General features: G+C 39.3%; 1 protein-coding gene across 1 annotated transcript; it reads left to right on the top strand.

The window, feature by feature from the left end:
• The first annotated feature begins 1,366 nt into the window (after positions 1 to 1,366).
• Positions 1,367 to 16,411, top strand: fam117aa (family with sequence similarity 117 member Aa). Its single transcript, XM_066642897.1, has 8 exons — positions 1,367 to 1,738; positions 4,096 to 4,244; positions 8,120 to 8,215; positions 9,335 to 9,451; positions 11,399 to 11,515; positions 11,645 to 11,771; positions 13,326 to 13,479; positions 15,506 to 16,411. The coding sequence occupies exons 1-8, from the start codon at positions 1,618 to 1,620 to the stop codon at positions 15,765 to 15,767; spliced, it is 1,143 nt and encodes a 380-aa protein (XP_066498994.1). The 5' UTR covers positions 1,367 to 1,617; the 3' UTR covers positions 15,768 to 16,411.
• Positions 16,412 to 16,633: the final 222 nt, after the last annotated feature.

The raw sequence follows: 16,633 nt of genomic DNA, 5'->3' as shown, positions 1-16,633 counted from the left end.
GTCTGAAGCCTACCTGGAATCATTGGGCACAAGGCAGGAACACACCCTTGAGGGGGTCCTTCACAAGGCAACACACACACACACACACTTAGGGTCACCAATTCACCTACCAACATGAATTTTTGGACTGTGGGAGGAAACCAGAGCACCCGGAGGAAACCCACACAGACACAGGGAAAACACCAAACAGACAGACACCTAGAGCAAGACTTGAACCCCAGGTCCCTGGAGCTGTGTGACTGCGACACTACCTGCTGCACCACTGTGCCGATTAGGTGGAGGAAAAACAGCATCCATATTCTCCTCTGCCAGTAACTAGAGCCAGATCAATGGGGTCCCGTTGCCTTGGTGGAAGTGACCTCTGGTGGACTGCACATGTTACTGTATTTAAGCAAGCAGTGCTGTTATGTTTTGTAAAGTAGCCTAGATCTGAAGAAACTCGTTGGTATTTAGATCTAAAAGAAGGAAGAAGAAGAGAAAAAGAGTCACTTTTTCAATCCCCTTAGGGAAATTGCTTCTCTGCATTTAACCTATCCGTGATAGTTAACACACACCAGGGGCAGTAAAACACACACTAAAAGAGAGTGTATCAAAATAGCTAAGAAATTATACGTGGAAACCAGATATTACTTTGTCATGTTAGACGTTTGGGTAGATTATTATTATTATTATTATTGTACTCACCATATATTGACATAATTGATCGTGAAATGTCTCCGCTCTTTTCATATTGGACAGGTTTGACTTTGGTTGTAGGTTATCCGGCTAAACTAAGAAATGGTGTTTTGTGGAAGAACCCCTGGTCAATGGATCAATGGAGTTTTTGTAGCAGGAAGTTTAATGTGTATTTTCTGTATTCACCAAAGCATTAGAAAACAGTTAATCCGTTTCAGCCTATAGAAAACTCAGAATACTCTAGTAAACATGTTTCTTTCTATTTAAACGCTGCTTCTATTTTAATTTGCAAAAAAAATACCTCGGGAGAAAAGAAAAAGCTATCGTGGGTATTAATGGAATTCTTACTGGGAATTTCGCCACAGTCCTGTTTCCAACTCCAAACATGAGTTACGCATATGGGCGGAGCCAGTGGCGCTCTAACGCCCCTCTACACGATGGATCCCTGCTGCAGCCAATAGAATAGATGTAGTATTTTCCAGAACCCAATCAGAGTGGGAACATGTGCTTGGACACGCCCCTTCGGACACGAGCGTGTAAGGCTGGCTGTTGTCAGATAGTGGAGAAACTGGCAGGCGACCAACAATGTAGATGAGCTCCACAAACTTTAACATATTCAGGTCAGACTGCGAGTAACATTCACTTAAACCGCCGCGGCGTTCATGTTTTCGGCTTCTTACTGGCAGCTACTTTGTAAAATACAGCCACAGGAGTGTTTTTCATTTTTAAAAGCTGGTTAAAAGAGAGTTTTGGAAACTCATTATCTTCACAAAAGAAACTAGCTGGCTGCTAGCAACTGAGCTAGCCCTAGCCTCAGAAACCTCTCTTTGTATGGAGTTACCGAGAGACCTCCACTAGCTGAAGCACTCCTGGACACCTGGGACCTTCCTAAATTTAGTGAGAGCCCAAACTGAGAGAGAAATAAAAACTCCAAACTGTAGGATGTCGTGCTGGAGTGGAAAGGCCCGGGGGGGCAGTCAGGGTCTTCAGCCCCTCAGAGCTACAATTCCCTTTCAGCTCCACAATAAAACCCCACCACGCTGCTGCAGAGAGGCACTAACAGGTATGGACAGAAGTTCATCATTTAAAACCTGTCTGTTAACATATGTAAATGTGCGTTTTACCCACATTCTCTGCTCATTAAGAAGTATTTTAATTTACTCTAAATAAGGCTATTATAAGGTATTTATTTGCAGGAAATATTTCTGAAGAGATGTTAGATGTAAGATAATCCTCTTGTATAATTAAGGTCAAAAGGGGGAACAAAAATAAGAGTTCCCAAAAGTTGTTCAAGACTATTAAAAACTCAGAGGAAATAGGACACTTGCAAAATTTGGCAGAACTCCAAAATTGTCCCCCTCAGATGAACAATAAATAAAGCTGTCTCGTGTCTATCGTACAACACAACAATGTGGGTCTGAAAGGATGTGTAGGGGTCTTGCTAGAAAAAGGAAATAGGCAAAAAAGAAGAATATATGCAAACCAAAAAGATGTTTCTATTCCCTGAACAATGGGCTGACAACCCCAGGACTCACCAGAAGTGTAAGAAGTTCAGGCTACTTCCCTCATTTCCTCATGAATTCTTAAATGAATGAAAATGTAATAAAGGAAAAGTGCGGACATGCTAAAGTAGAAACAAGGTCTTAATATATTTAGTTATTGGTGCTTCTGTGTATTGTGTGTGTGTGTGTGTATATATATATATATATATGTATGTATGTATATGTGTGTAAACAAGCAGTTTCGACTGGAAAATAAACAGTGTTGTCCCTGGCATTTTTGCACAGTACTGTATGCCCCTGTTTTTGGTTGGTACTGTAATCTAATCTATCTTTTTTGATGGGGTAGTACTGAAATATATAGTATTACTAGATGATTTCCTTCTTGTATTTTACCGTGCAAATGAATGAATGAATAACTGCTCTGTGAAAAGAGAGGCAGAAACAGACATGCTGTTGATCTTTAAGGGATTTCCAAAATGCAGCTGGTTCCTGGGAATATCCCAATTCTTAGGCTGGGAAAAGTCAGACGAAATTGGGTTCTTTTATGTTAGAACTCTCTCCACAGTGCCCAGATCACATTATTAGTACAGTATTTTAGGAAATGGCAGTATTGTACCATTAAAGTGGCATATATGCATAAATATGTTCAAGTGAAAATAATACACTCTGATTTAAGTGTAGTGTTTACATATATTCAATAGCTTCTTGAACCCATGCAAAAACGTCTTGGGCATGGAACAGAGAATGGAGCTATTTGGGGGTTGGGTGTTATTATGAAGCTCTGGAAACTGAACTCAAGGAATATTGAAGTATTTTGTTCAGGTTAAGGCCTCTAAGATCATGCAGCATTATTATTCCAGCAATGTGTTTAGGGACCTGAAACAGGTGATTATATACCTGACATGGTTCATTATATAGGTTTCATGTTTTTATATCCAGCTATTAGGACACACAACATTTCTAGTTATAATAAGTAGCTTGAAGTCTCAGAACAGAAGGTGGAATGATTTTTAGACACAGATTAACCTTAGGACCAGACCGAATTTATAATCTGAAATGAGGTTACGTTTTCTTCTACAGCTAGAAAATATGTGCCTGGGAAATTGAACCTGAAAGCATATGCAGACTGTCTTGTAAGGAATAGATAATGACAAAATGCTAGTGTTTTTGCTCAAAATTAGACAACTGAAGAATATTTGATTCACTGGTGCATCACATTTTCCATCAGGTGAAAGTCTGTGTACATTAGCATGTCTTGCTGTTATTTTTCTTCTCTGGTTATAGCTGAGCTGTGTGTGTAACTCAAGTCCATGTGTTAGCGTGTGTTTATTTTAGTAGCCAGTTCACTGTGCTCATGGGGAATGAAGCTTGGGGGATGGGGATAAGTTGAGCCTTGCAGAACAGTACATGAGGGATTTTGCAGTGTTTTGCAACCTACTCAACACCAAACAGTTGAGGTTTAACATCTGCTGGTGACAATGGAGCTCTTAGCATCTCTAGAGCAGTACAAAGAATAAAGGCATAGTGTGATAACCAGAGCTGTGTTGAGCTGCTGTGGTAAAGGCTAAATATCGTAGTGGTCGGCACGAGCTAGATCTTTCCGTGTCAGATAACTAAGCCGGAACAACACCTGTATGAGTTATCAGAGCCACTGTGTCTCTGACTGATGTAAAATTGTGATTTCACCAGAATCTAAATTGAGAATTTGTGACAGTTAGTTTCAGTGTGTGTTTTTGTTTTTTGGGGTACTTTGATATTAAGTATGATCTGTATACACAAGAAACACAACATAAACATGGTGAGGGAATTAAACAATACACATGCAAGAAAATAATATCTCTTTTATTAACACTGATAGTAGCACTTCACAGCCTTTTGTATTCTGTGGAAATATAATCTGCATCATTTGTTCTTTTAGTTGAGTGTAAGACAAAAGCCCGTCCTCCAAAGCCGACACTGCGGCGGACTCATTCATTGGACACACTGGTGGGGCCATACCTGCAGGGCCACTGGCCCAAACAACCAGAGACTCAGAACACAACCTGTGCCAATGACAAAGCCACACAGGTAATGCTCCCACACAGTCACACTGATCAGTCATTTTATTTTACCTCTAAAGATTGAAAAAGGTATTAAGTATTGATTTGATCTTCTGAGAATGATACCCATCCACCCTGATTCTATCGGTCCTAACTGCCTGAGATTATAAGATCAGTTGGGGATGTTGGGAAATGTTCAAATCATTTATTATACAAATGAAATATAACCCAGAATAAAAGCTTTGATCAATTTTCCCCTGGAGACACTGTATCAAATCTTACCAAGTGCTGCTTTAAAAGGAATATTCTGGCTATAGCCAGAGGAATGTTTTGTAAATTTTAATTTTAAAATGAAGCAAACCGACCTGTTATAAACTAGAGTAATGTGTTTTAAGGTCCATTACTGGTGGAACGATATTGTGTGGTTTTTGTGCTTAAAATTTTACCTGATACATGTTTGAAGTCTTTTTTCAATAAAGTAATTATGGCACTCCAGTTACCAATCAGCTATCAACAGCAAAGACGAACTCTACATAGCCCCAGACAAAAGGGTAGAGTCTGTGTCTAACGTTTTCTTCACAAATTCTAATTTGTTTAGTCCAGAGAAGGAAACAGAATGACTACTGCAGCCATAAAGCCTTAGGTGTATTATTTGACTGTACATTTGCACCATTTTGCCTCTTTTCAAAAATTATTTTATTTTTATTAAACAAAAAAAACAAACAAGAAATTATATTAATTTGCTGTTAGTTTACAGATTTTCCCTGTGTTAATAAAAAACAACAACTAGAAAACCACATCCACTCACACTAATGCAATTTATTCACATTTTGTCTGGCCCTGGTGGGAATGATCTGCTTCTCTGACGTGTTGAGTGCTTCACACCAGTTAAGTTGACTCTCGGGCATGTTTTATAGCTTCTGCATTGCTGAAACATATACTACCCACTGTGAACAGGGGTTTGTTCAGGCTTGCAGTGCCACTCTGCATGCTACCAATGACTGACCAACCAGAAAGAGAGAATTCTGTTTTTCATGACCTCCTTGGGCTTCACTTCAGTCTGTCGCGTGTTATCACACACAAGTACACATTCAGATTGTTTATGTTCCCATTATTCGTTACACCACTGACGGATTGATGACTACTTTTTTAACTTTAGCACTATTCCTACCTTAGACTTAGAGACTTGGAGAAGAGCACTCACTAACATTCAAGCCCACACCTCCCAGACCCCTTCATGACTCTCTTGGAGGTTCTGAAATTTTACCTTGTTAATCTAGATCTGCATACAGCCCCAGATACTGCTGGTCTGTTTATAGATACTGATCCTGTGATCACAGTTTCCTTATATCATTAAGACCTGGCTCAGGGGTTGGCCTAGTGAGTTTAAATTTAAACACTGTGTTACATTGGCACAGTACTGGGGACATGACATTCATGTCCCACCCCCAGTTCCTTTCCAGACACACTTATGAGGACAGTTAGTAGGCTTGCTGTCTCATGATGCACCTCATGTTGGGAAGGTGGGGGTGGGATGGGATGACCCATTTATTGCACTTTAAATTTATATCACTCTGATGACTGTATGTCTTGACCTCCATGCTACAAGACGCTGCTTGTCCATGCTACAAGACACTGCTATACCAGAGGGAGAAAGAGAAGATCTGTGCGGTGTTTTACAGTGAGGACCTTGTGGGTAGGAGTTGTCTGGGTTGAGGCCACAGCTGGTGGAACTGCTAGAGAGGAAATGGTGACCAGTAAACAGTCCAGAAAGACGTGTTTGACAGAATCTGTTTACTTCCTGGGAACTTTCTTGGCTCGCCAGAAGAAAATCCAACTATCATCTTTATATCTACTTACTGACAGACACAGAGGAAGTGTGATGCAGCTGTAGCAAAGTCACGCTTCTGCTGGTGCAGCAACGGTTACTACACTAAAGGCTCTGTGTTTTTTCTGGCAGACCCTCAGCCACATCCTCCCAGTGTGTCATCCGGGGTCTGTGGCTACAAACCATAGGCACACGGGGGTGTCATGGCGGTATGCGTGTGTGTTTGCATGGATAGTGTTTGAAAGATGTCTAAAACACAATAATGTATTACACAAATGTATGATTTTTAACTAGTGTTTTGATTTAAAGTAGGATTATTTTAAATAAGTGTCCATGCCTGTTTTTTGATCAAGAGGAACTGTACATCCACTAGTCTTGTCTTTTCTGACTTGAACACTGAATGTACTGTGCCAGACTACTAGTCTTTAATTACTGTGTGCCGCACATGAGTGTTTGACTGATTCTGACTCATCTGCAGGTTATCCACAACGGAAGTCTTCCCACACACCCGATTAACGTGCACCCGTTGCTGAAACATGTAATCAGTTATACTTACGCAACTTGTATAATCTACTTAGAAAAAAGTATTGTCTTTAGAATCAGATGCTCTGAAAGAGCATGTTGGCTGGATGGGGTATAAAACCTCCCAATACAGGAGGTCCTCAGGTTACGTCAGTCCCGAGTTACGATGTTTCGTGGTTATGACACATCTCCCATTTACTGTATAAAGCCTTGTTTCGACTTAAGTGGTTTTGCGTTGTAAACGTCGTAACGCAAACTTCGTTTTTGGTGTGCGCGGTGGAAGAATACATGGTTACGTGGCTCGGGACCGAGGAGGATAGGTGTTAGGATAGGATCAGTGCTTACAGTATGTTATTTGCGTACAGTATGTGCGTATGTTCCGCCTTACACCGAAAATCGGTTTACGACACGATGTAGGAATGGATCAATGTCGTAAGTCGAGGACCCCCTGTACTACATTCTTTTTTTAGTGTTGGAGTAAAGTCCAATATGTTTTGGATAAGCTGGTGTAGTGTATGTGACCCAGAAGTGATCATCCAAGATCAACATCTGCTGTAAAACCTTGTGTGAAAAGAGAGGACATTTAGTACAATTACTAAATTGTAAAATAATAGTAATAATAATAAGATAAAATAAAAAAGACACTCTTGTTTTTTGCTGGTGCAAACCATATCTTAAAAAACAAACATGCATATTTTATATGGTGAAAATGTAAATTGTTTTGGGTGTTTTGTATCCTTTTGCCAGGTAGCAAGTAGTTTTCATGATATATGTCAAAGAGGGCATTTTATTACACTAAGTGAAATATTTTCTTCATGCTAGTCTTAGCACATCTGTTTGCCTGAGTGAGTCACAGGTGTTCGGAGCAGGTGTGCTGAATTTTCTTTATACAGTATTCAAATTAAGTCTCTGGGGTGACGAAAACTCTTTCAGTTCCATCCAAAACTAGGGTAAAAAGAGGCTCAAACTTTCTTCAGCCAATGAGTTATGCTTGTTTTAGTAAAATGATCTTGAACCTGCTGGGTGCTGTCTCATGAACTGGTGCAGTGCAGCAGAGACAAAGAGATGAACTCTTCTGGCAGGATTCGACATGTTATGCTGTAACCTGTTCAGCAAGTAGTCCCCAATAAGTACACTTATATAAGTGCACAAATAAGCATGTCCAACCATTTTTAAGTTAAACCCAGGATTATGTTTCAAAAGCCAAGATATGGTGTTTGTTGGAGATATATATAAAAATGAACCTTAAACAAAGGATGCTTTAAATGTGATCATTAAATGTTTAAGGAGAGTTTCAAGACATTTCTTTATTTTGTCAGTATTTTACATTCTTTTTCATTTGAAGGTTTCTTTTGATTTATTTCAGAATGAATGTACAACTACACAATTGTTCAGAAGCCTGTCAAACTGGGTTGAAAATCTAGACGTGGATAATCGCTTTGGATTGATATTTAGAAAAATTTATATCTATATAAATAGTAATATTCTGTCTGACTTTTTTTCTTTCTTTGTGCCATTCTTATGTTCTTTTTCCTTTCTTTACCATTGTTTAGACCCCTAGTTCCTGGACTGAGGAGACCCGTGGTCGGAGAGGTGGGGTTGGTCACAAGCGCTCTGCATCATGGGGAAGCGCTGAACATCTAAGAGAGGTCAGTGGTTCTTTTGCATTGAGGTATATGGTCATATACAGTACCAGTCAAAAGTAAAGACTCAAATGGAATGATTTTCCCTGTTGGCCTGGGAGTGCTTGGGGATTTCCTGGAAGCTACAGCACATACACATGCCTGGAGTTCATTTCTCGCCCTGTAGGATTAAACAGAAAAGATGATATTTACAACACAATTCCATATGTATTCCTTTATAGTATTAATGTCTTTAATATTAATATACAATGTAGAAAATAGTTAATAGCAGTAGAAAATAGGGCGGCACGGTGGCGCAGCAGGTAGTGTCGTCGCGGTCACACAGCTCCAGGGGCCTGTAGGTTGTGGGATCAATTCCCGCTCCAGGTGACTGTCTGTGAGGAGTTTGGTGTGTTCTCTCTGTGTCCGCGTGGGTTTCCTCCAGGTGCTCCGGTTTCCTCCCACAGTCCAAAAACACACGTTGGTAGGTGAATTGGCGACTCAAAAGTGTCCATAGGTGTGTGTGTGGGTGGGTGAGTGGGTGTGTGTTGCCCTGTGAAGGACTGGCGCCCCCTCCAGGGTGTATTCTCGCCTTGCGCCCAATGATTCCTGGTAGGCTCTGGACCCACCGCGACCCTGAACTGGATAAGCGCTTACAGATAATGAATGAATGAAAAAAAAAAAATAGTGACAATAAAAACATTGAATGAGAAGGTCTTGAATGGTACTGCATATTAAAATAAAGAACATTTAAAAGCAATACAATTACTTTATTACAGTAGAACATTTTTACAGACTGTATACAGTGGGCATAGCAAGGGGAGGGTGGTATGACAATTATGAGAAAGGGTCATAATATGCTAACAACTAGTTGACAAGAAAAATAAAAAGAAAGGAAAAATATATAAACTAGTGCAGAAATGTATGTGTGGACACACTGAGTACAGAACAGAACAAATAGAGGTAATGCATCTGTAGATACAAATAAAAATTGTCGCCTGTTTAACTTAATGATTCAGAATGATCTTTCCTATTTTTATTCTGCTGCTTTGGTTGCTAAATATGAACACTTTAATGAAGTCTTTATTGATTGTAGCTTAACACTGAGTTGGAAAAATATATTTTTCTCTTATTGTTCTTTTTCAGGTTGCTAAGCTAAGGCACTCGTTACAGAAGCGCTCCAGACATGCACCTCCTACTGCTGGCTATGGGCCTCATCAGCCAGTGCCAACTATCCACATACACGCACCTGGAGCTACACAGGTAAAAATACATACACATTCACATACTCTGTTGACAGACTTCATGTTGCTGTCATCTGGGATTACAAAATCTACAGATTATTTGAATATTAAGCTAATTACTTCTCATGTTGCAAAACCCACATTACTATGTCAATGCCATCTCTCTGTCTCCAACCACAAGAGGGCGCTTAATTTCTCATAAACAGTGCATGTGCACAAAATCTCACAGTATAAAAATCTAAAACTCTGACATACAGTACATTTCAGATGTTTAATTGTTGTCAGTATTCATCAGATTCTTTTTTTTAAGGGGTGGTTTACTAGAAATGGTAATGTATCTAACTGGAAAATAATAGTACAGTGCTGCAAAAATACCACAAAAGTTTGATTCAACTATTTGATTAAACCTATCAAAATTTAAACATATTGAACATGCTTTTTACTGTAGATTAGACTAATATTTGTATTTAGTTTTTATGCCAGTGCTACAACTCCATATACAAGGAGTGAAGAATGTGTATGTGCTATCAAGTTTCCTGTAATGTATTTATTTCCAGAGCATGATGTATTGACAATGAGAATGTTTATTCGTGCCAGGCCCTGTGGTCTGATTCTTTAAAAAGTTTCTCATCCATATTCACCTAGCAACAGAGTTTTAAATAGTTTCTGGCTTATCTTAGACAGTGGCATCACTGGGCCACTGTGGTTGATATTGTTTACACATATTTGACAAGTTTACACCCACAAGTAACTCCTCCACTCAATTCAGTCCTGTGGGCCAGTTGATAAACACAGGGTACTGATATCAAGCACAACCTGGTAAACTAATAAAAGAACCACAGTAATTTAAGCTTTCTTATTTGAAAGATGGAAGAAAATTAAGCTCTACTCTTGCTTCGGATCACCGCCCGCCCTGGTGTAAATATGTTTAGTTGTTTTTTTTTTGTTTATTATAATTTATTCAAATATTTTTTCTATAATCGTTAACAACATATTAGTTATAAGTTATATATGTAAAATAATACGTAATTTACAAATTCTATTGAGAAAAGGGTGTTTTTCCCATTGGGTGCTGTTCCCATTGGCTGCTCTGCATGCAGAGGGTGGAATTTCAGGTCCCTCTCTGGGCCGGGTCAGTGCAGTAGGCACAGCCAATCACAAACTGTTGCTGAGAGAAAATATGCACACAGCAACATACATCTAGCCAATCAATGTTCAGACCCCTCTTGGCACTTTGCCTGTCGCCCCCAAAGAGTCATTTAGTGGTGGAGTTATTGGCCCAGGATTCCTGCAGCCTCCAGATTCAATGAGACCTCTCTCTTGTCCAAAATCTGTCTGAGAGGAGAACTTTGTTGAATAAACTACAGGTCAAACACTTTGGTTCACTCAGTCCAGAGAGGCCAGGTTTCTTTGTATGTAATTACTAATATTGTCTTATTAGTGTTTCTGCTAATGTATTTATGTTTCTGAACTGGTCTGTAATGTGTGGAATTGACATGTGAACACATTAGAGCTGCAATTTATGATCCTTTTGAAAACAACTAGTCTGCTGATTTGTTTTTAACAATTAAAAATGAATGATTTTCACAGAGCGTTGGAGTCGTGCAGGATGTGTAAAATTGTATTGTAATGTGTATTGAGATGTGTTGAAACTGGTAGTATGGCACAAACAACCCGCCCTAGAATATTTTTCACCAGACGAAAATGGCTTTGGGTTTAAAATGATGTGTAGTTGACTAGATACTGTTATTAAGAAAATATTTGAAGTCAAGCAAGGTAATGGCTAATCAGTTCAGACATCAGTGTAATTGAGATACTGTGGATAGTGTGATAAAAAATTGCAATCAACTTCCAAGACAGACCTGTGGAGCTGTGGAAGAATAACCCTGAAAATGTCTTTGAAAGAACAAAAACACACATTTTGTGCTGAAGAAATGTTATATGTAAAATGTGTGTGTGTGTGCAGACTGTACCTCTGCTGCCCCTTAGCAGACTGGCTCCCAGACTGCGGCGCAGTGTGGAGGGGCTTAACCTGGAGCTGGAAGGGGTCTTTGTTTCAGAATTACCAGAAGAACAGCACAAGGTCAGTATAGGGGTTTTGTATGTATGTGATTATTTATTATTTTACTGAAAACATTGTTACAAAAAAAAATAAAAAATGTTTGTATGGTCACAGTGGTCCAGAATAAATAGACATCATTTTTGTGCTTAGATTCTGGATGTCCCAGACGGTCATAGAGCACCCGTTCCTGCCCAGAGGTGCAGCAGTGGCTCTCAGAGTGACCCTTCCCCTGGACTCCTCTCCCCCTCACAATCCCCATGTCCCATAGCAGACTCTGGTGAGTAACTCTAGGTGGTTAAACTTCAGATAATAGATTTTAAAATGGTGACAGCAGCCTGGAGCAGCTGTCGATTATAGGTACAGTGAATATATATATAGATTCGGTACTGAAATACGCTCATTCTTGGCCATTTTATGAGAAATGCCTACCATGCTGGCTTGATACCCAGTTTCTTCTGTCTGGGTGGGTAGGTAATTCATCATTCTCCCTGCAACACTCACTGCAATGCTAGCCAGTGTGGTGTTTGTTACTTGGCATAATAGGACTGTTAGCATATTCATACAAGCATGTTAAACTGTCTAATAGTGAAAAAAAAAATGTAGTTGACTTCACTGGTGCTTGCCCACACCTTTCCAGTTTGGTGGCATTGTGTTTGATTTGAAGAGTCCGAATTAACAAATGAAATTGGAAGTGATTGGGTAGGGCATAAAACAAAAGCATAAAAAGAAAAACATATCATTAAGGTTGAATTTTGTAGGTTGTATAAAATGACTGATTGTAGCCATTCTGTTACTGCACAATTTACAAGCCACATTCTACCAAGTCCTCTGAGCACTACTTGCCCACCACAACATTGTAACACACATGTTTGTGTTACTACTAGTTTTAGAGATATGTTTGTATGATAGGTGATTCTGATCACATGGCCTACAAATGTGTGATGTTTCCATATATATACAGGGGTTTGACAATGAAACTGAAACACCTGTCATTTTAGTGTGGGGGGGGTTTCACAGCTAAATTGGACCAGCCTGGTGGCCAATCTTCATTAATTACACATTGCACCAGTAAGAGCAGAGTGTGAAGGTTCAATTAGCAGAGGGTAAGAGCACAGTTTTGCTTAAAATATTGCAATGCACACAACATTATTGGTGACATACAACCATGTGCATCCAGTGGTTCAAACATTGTATCCTGAAGGCGGTGAAAGATTGGTTTGATGAACATGAAAGTGAAGTTGAACATCTCCCATGGCCTGCACAGTCACCAGATCTAAATATTATTGAGCCACTTTGGGGTGTTTTGGAGGAGCGAGTCAGGAAGCGTAGCCTCCACCAGCATCACGTAGTGACCTGGCCACTATCCTGCAAGAAGAATGGCTTAAAATCCCTCTGACCACTGTGCAGGACTTGTATATGTCATTCCCAAGACGAACTGACGCTGTATTGGCCACAATACCACCATACTAATAAATTACTGTGGTCTAAAACCAGGTGTTTCAGTTTCATTGTCCAACCCCTGTATATAATATTGGAATTGTCATTTAAAAACATCTGTATTGGCCCACATTTCACTGTGCACCACTATCTCTATGGATCAGTTGATGAGGAAAAACATTATTAACTACTGGTATGACATTTCAGTTCTCTCTCCCACCATCAGTTCATTGCGTATAAACGCTCAGATCAAAACACTCTGTTATGCTGTATTTTACTCAAAAAGGTACAGTTTTATTGTGCAGTATTTATACCTTTATAAATGTATACACAAATAACTCATCAGCCTTTCTTTTTAAAAATTATTATTATTTTATTACTCATTGTTTGTTAGATATGGTGGTGTGTGGGCCTCTGGACCCCTCTCCCTCTCCTCCGCTATATGTGGCTGATGCTCCCTCCTCCTCCCCACGACCAAACAAGACTTATGCCTTCCAGAGAGAGCCTCCAGAGGGCTGTGAGCGAGTGCGCGTGTGTGAAGAGGCCTTGTAAGTGTCAATAATGCATACGCAAGACATGTGCAATGTGAATAGGGATATTCTATATGATGTATATACCATTTCAAAAGATTAGGAGCATTCAGCAAATATTTTTTGTAGGTTCCTAAATATTTTACAATTAAATTCAATAACTACAAACCTATACTGTGATTATGAGAAAACCCTTCCATACTTCTGCAATTTATAATTATTTACTAACATCTGATTTACACACCAAATCTGATCAACCAAATCTTTACATGCATCTAAATGAGCAAATAAGGTGTATGTGATTAAATCCATAATAAAATTCCACCAGAACCAAGCAAATTAAGAATCAGTTTGATGTACACATTATCTACAGACATTTATTTATTCATCGTCTGTAACTGCTTATTCAGTTCAGGGTCAAGGTGGGTCCTGGAGGGGGGCGCTATTCCTTCACAGGGCAACACACACTCACACCTATGGACACATTTGAGTCACCAATCCACCTACCAACGTGAACACAGGGAGAAACATCTCCTCTCTCACACAACTCCTCACGATCAGTCACTCGGCGCAGGACTTGAATCCACAACCTCTAGGTCCCTCAAGCTGTGTGACTATGACACTACCTACAGAGATTTAATCAAATCCATTTGTCCCCTTTTAAAAGGGACATATATACATTTTCCACATGTTAACTTAATGAAATGATTGACGTCAAAATACTACAGGTATCAAACCCCACAGCAGTGTTCACCCTTGTCTAAACAGCCCTATTCAGAATGGCAAAATAACCATTTTATTTAAATGAGAACGAGTCTCAGCTCAGCTTGAAAGCATCCCAGTAAACATTTAGCCGTTGATTTAACATTGAAATAACGTAATGACTGCCGTCTAATCAACGTTCTCTTAAGGTTGAAAATGAAAGTTGAAAAGACGTCCAAACACAGACATTGAAAAGACGACTATTAGACGTATTTTGGATGTCCATTGACGTTATTAATTGGTCCCGAAATAAATTATTTGTATAAAACGCATTTTGGATGTCCACTGACGTTATCGATTGGTCACCACTTAACTAACTTATTAAGATGGATTTTGGACGTCCATTGATGTTTAAAATATGTCCTTGACGAACAGACTACTTTTAGACCTTTTTTGAACGTCCAGGGACGTTCCTTGTTTACTGGGATAGGAGTGAAGAGCAGAATTGTTGGTTCTTAGCCATTTCCTTAGTCAATCAATCAATTTAAATGTATTTATATAGCACTTTTACAACTGATGTCACAAAGCATCTTTACAGAATATGGTGACTAGCATTCAACAGTGGTGCTTCAGTTGTCTCAATCTTAATGTAAAATATCTGTGTTCATTTTTAGATGTGAAGTTCCTAACGGACATATACACTTAGTCACTCATGTTCAGGAAGTGCCCTACAAGCGGTGTTATAAATTACATGCTCTGCATTAGTTACATTTTGTCCTGTAGTATATGCTTATCAACCTTTCATTTCTACACCCACAGTCCATTCTCCCAAACTCATTGACCATATCTGGGCACCTTGTCGTTCAGTTAAAGGAACTAGTCTCTCTGTTGCTCTGCATGCTTTGATTGTCTTCTTTTCACCCTTCTTCATCAATGGTCAGGACACCCACAGGATCACCAAAAAGCAGGTATTATTTAGGAGGTTGATCATTCTCAGCACTGCATAACCACCTCAGTGTTATCAACCACTCACATAATAACTGCCTCGGTGATCTTTAGCTTTAAAATCAACAGGTTGAAAGGGACGAACAAAATATGCAGTGTAACAGATGGACTAAGGTATGTAATTGTAGATCTACAAAGTGCTCCTGTATGGTCAGTATAGCTGTGAGAATGGACAATGAGTTTAGAAAAAAAAATGTGATCCAAATATGATGGCTGATTGTTGTACATTTGCCCTCAGAATACCATATTATAATAATAATAGCATAACTCATAGCCTGTTTTTTTGTTTGTGTGTGTGTGTGTGTGTTTTTTCTTCTACTTTCCTCTCACACTTTAGTTCTCCTTGCCATGGAGATCGCCCTGTTCAGCCATCCTGCCCTGACCCCAACAAAGTCAACTTCACCCCTCACGGAGGATCTGCCTTTTGCCCCGTCAGTCTGCTTAAGCCCCTGCTCCCTTCTATGGACTTGCTATTTCGTGGCCTGTCAGTTTCCCCTGTTACTGGCTGCTCAGGTCAAAGCTCTGCTACTTGTCAGACAGTAACTCACACAGTGAGTAACAACACATACCTACCAGACTCTACCACTTCAACAATTTAAAGGAGTGTGGGAAATGGAACGGCAACGTTGGAACTAATAAATAAATGAGCAATGGCTGGAAGCTGTGTTCTGTGGGCCATTTCAGTGCTTGTGGCACCAACAGAATAAATGTGTACTTTTCAGATAAGAGGCAAATCAGGACAAAAAGAAGACGGAACATCTTTCACAAAAAGACTACAGGAAAGCACTCTATCTCAGGACAAACTCCCAGTACCGTCATTTTTTTGTCATCTGTATGAGTCTGAACAGCTGGGACTTTCATATGGCTACATATATCTCATAAGGGTAGCTGCCCTTATTGTTAAGTTAAAATTGATTTATTTTAACTCAGATTAATTTAAATAATAAAATATACAGGTAATATTTTATGTAAAGGTAAAACGTGGTGAACCACATTCCTTTTTGATGGGAATGTGCCAAATGAATGTGTAATGGTGAATATTCAGTGTATCAGATTTGATCAAAATAATGCCCCATAGTAGTGCCACACTTGAGCTTGGATGTGTCTACTTAGGCTTGCTGGATTTTGATGCCACCATTTTGAGAACACAAAGACCGCGGTTGCATCACTCTGTGTACCAGACCAAAATGTGATCACCAGAACATGTGTGGCAAAGGTATGGCATATTGATTTTGAAAAACTTGCTGACTACAAATTTTATTTATATATATATATATATATATATATATATATATATATATATATATATATATATATAATATGTATGTTAAAACAGAGTTACTGGGTTGATTCATCCTCTAAATTACAGGGTTGTTTCATCCTCTAAATTGGTTTGGCATTAATTTCTTTTCTTTACTTATTGTCTACCACAACAGAAGTGACAAATGCTGTTTTTATTCTGCAA

The sequence above is a fragment of the Hoplias malabaricus genome, chromosome 13 (genome assembly GCF_029633855.1).
Source record: "Hoplias malabaricus isolate fHopMal1 chromosome 13, fHopMal1.hap1, whole genome shotgun sequence".
Lineage (NCBI taxonomy): Eukaryota > Metazoa > Chordata > Actinopteri > Characiformes > Erythrinidae > Hoplias > Hoplias malabaricus.
The sequence above is the reverse complement of the archived record's forward strand: the minus strand, read 5'-3'. Positions and strand labels throughout refer to the sequence as shown.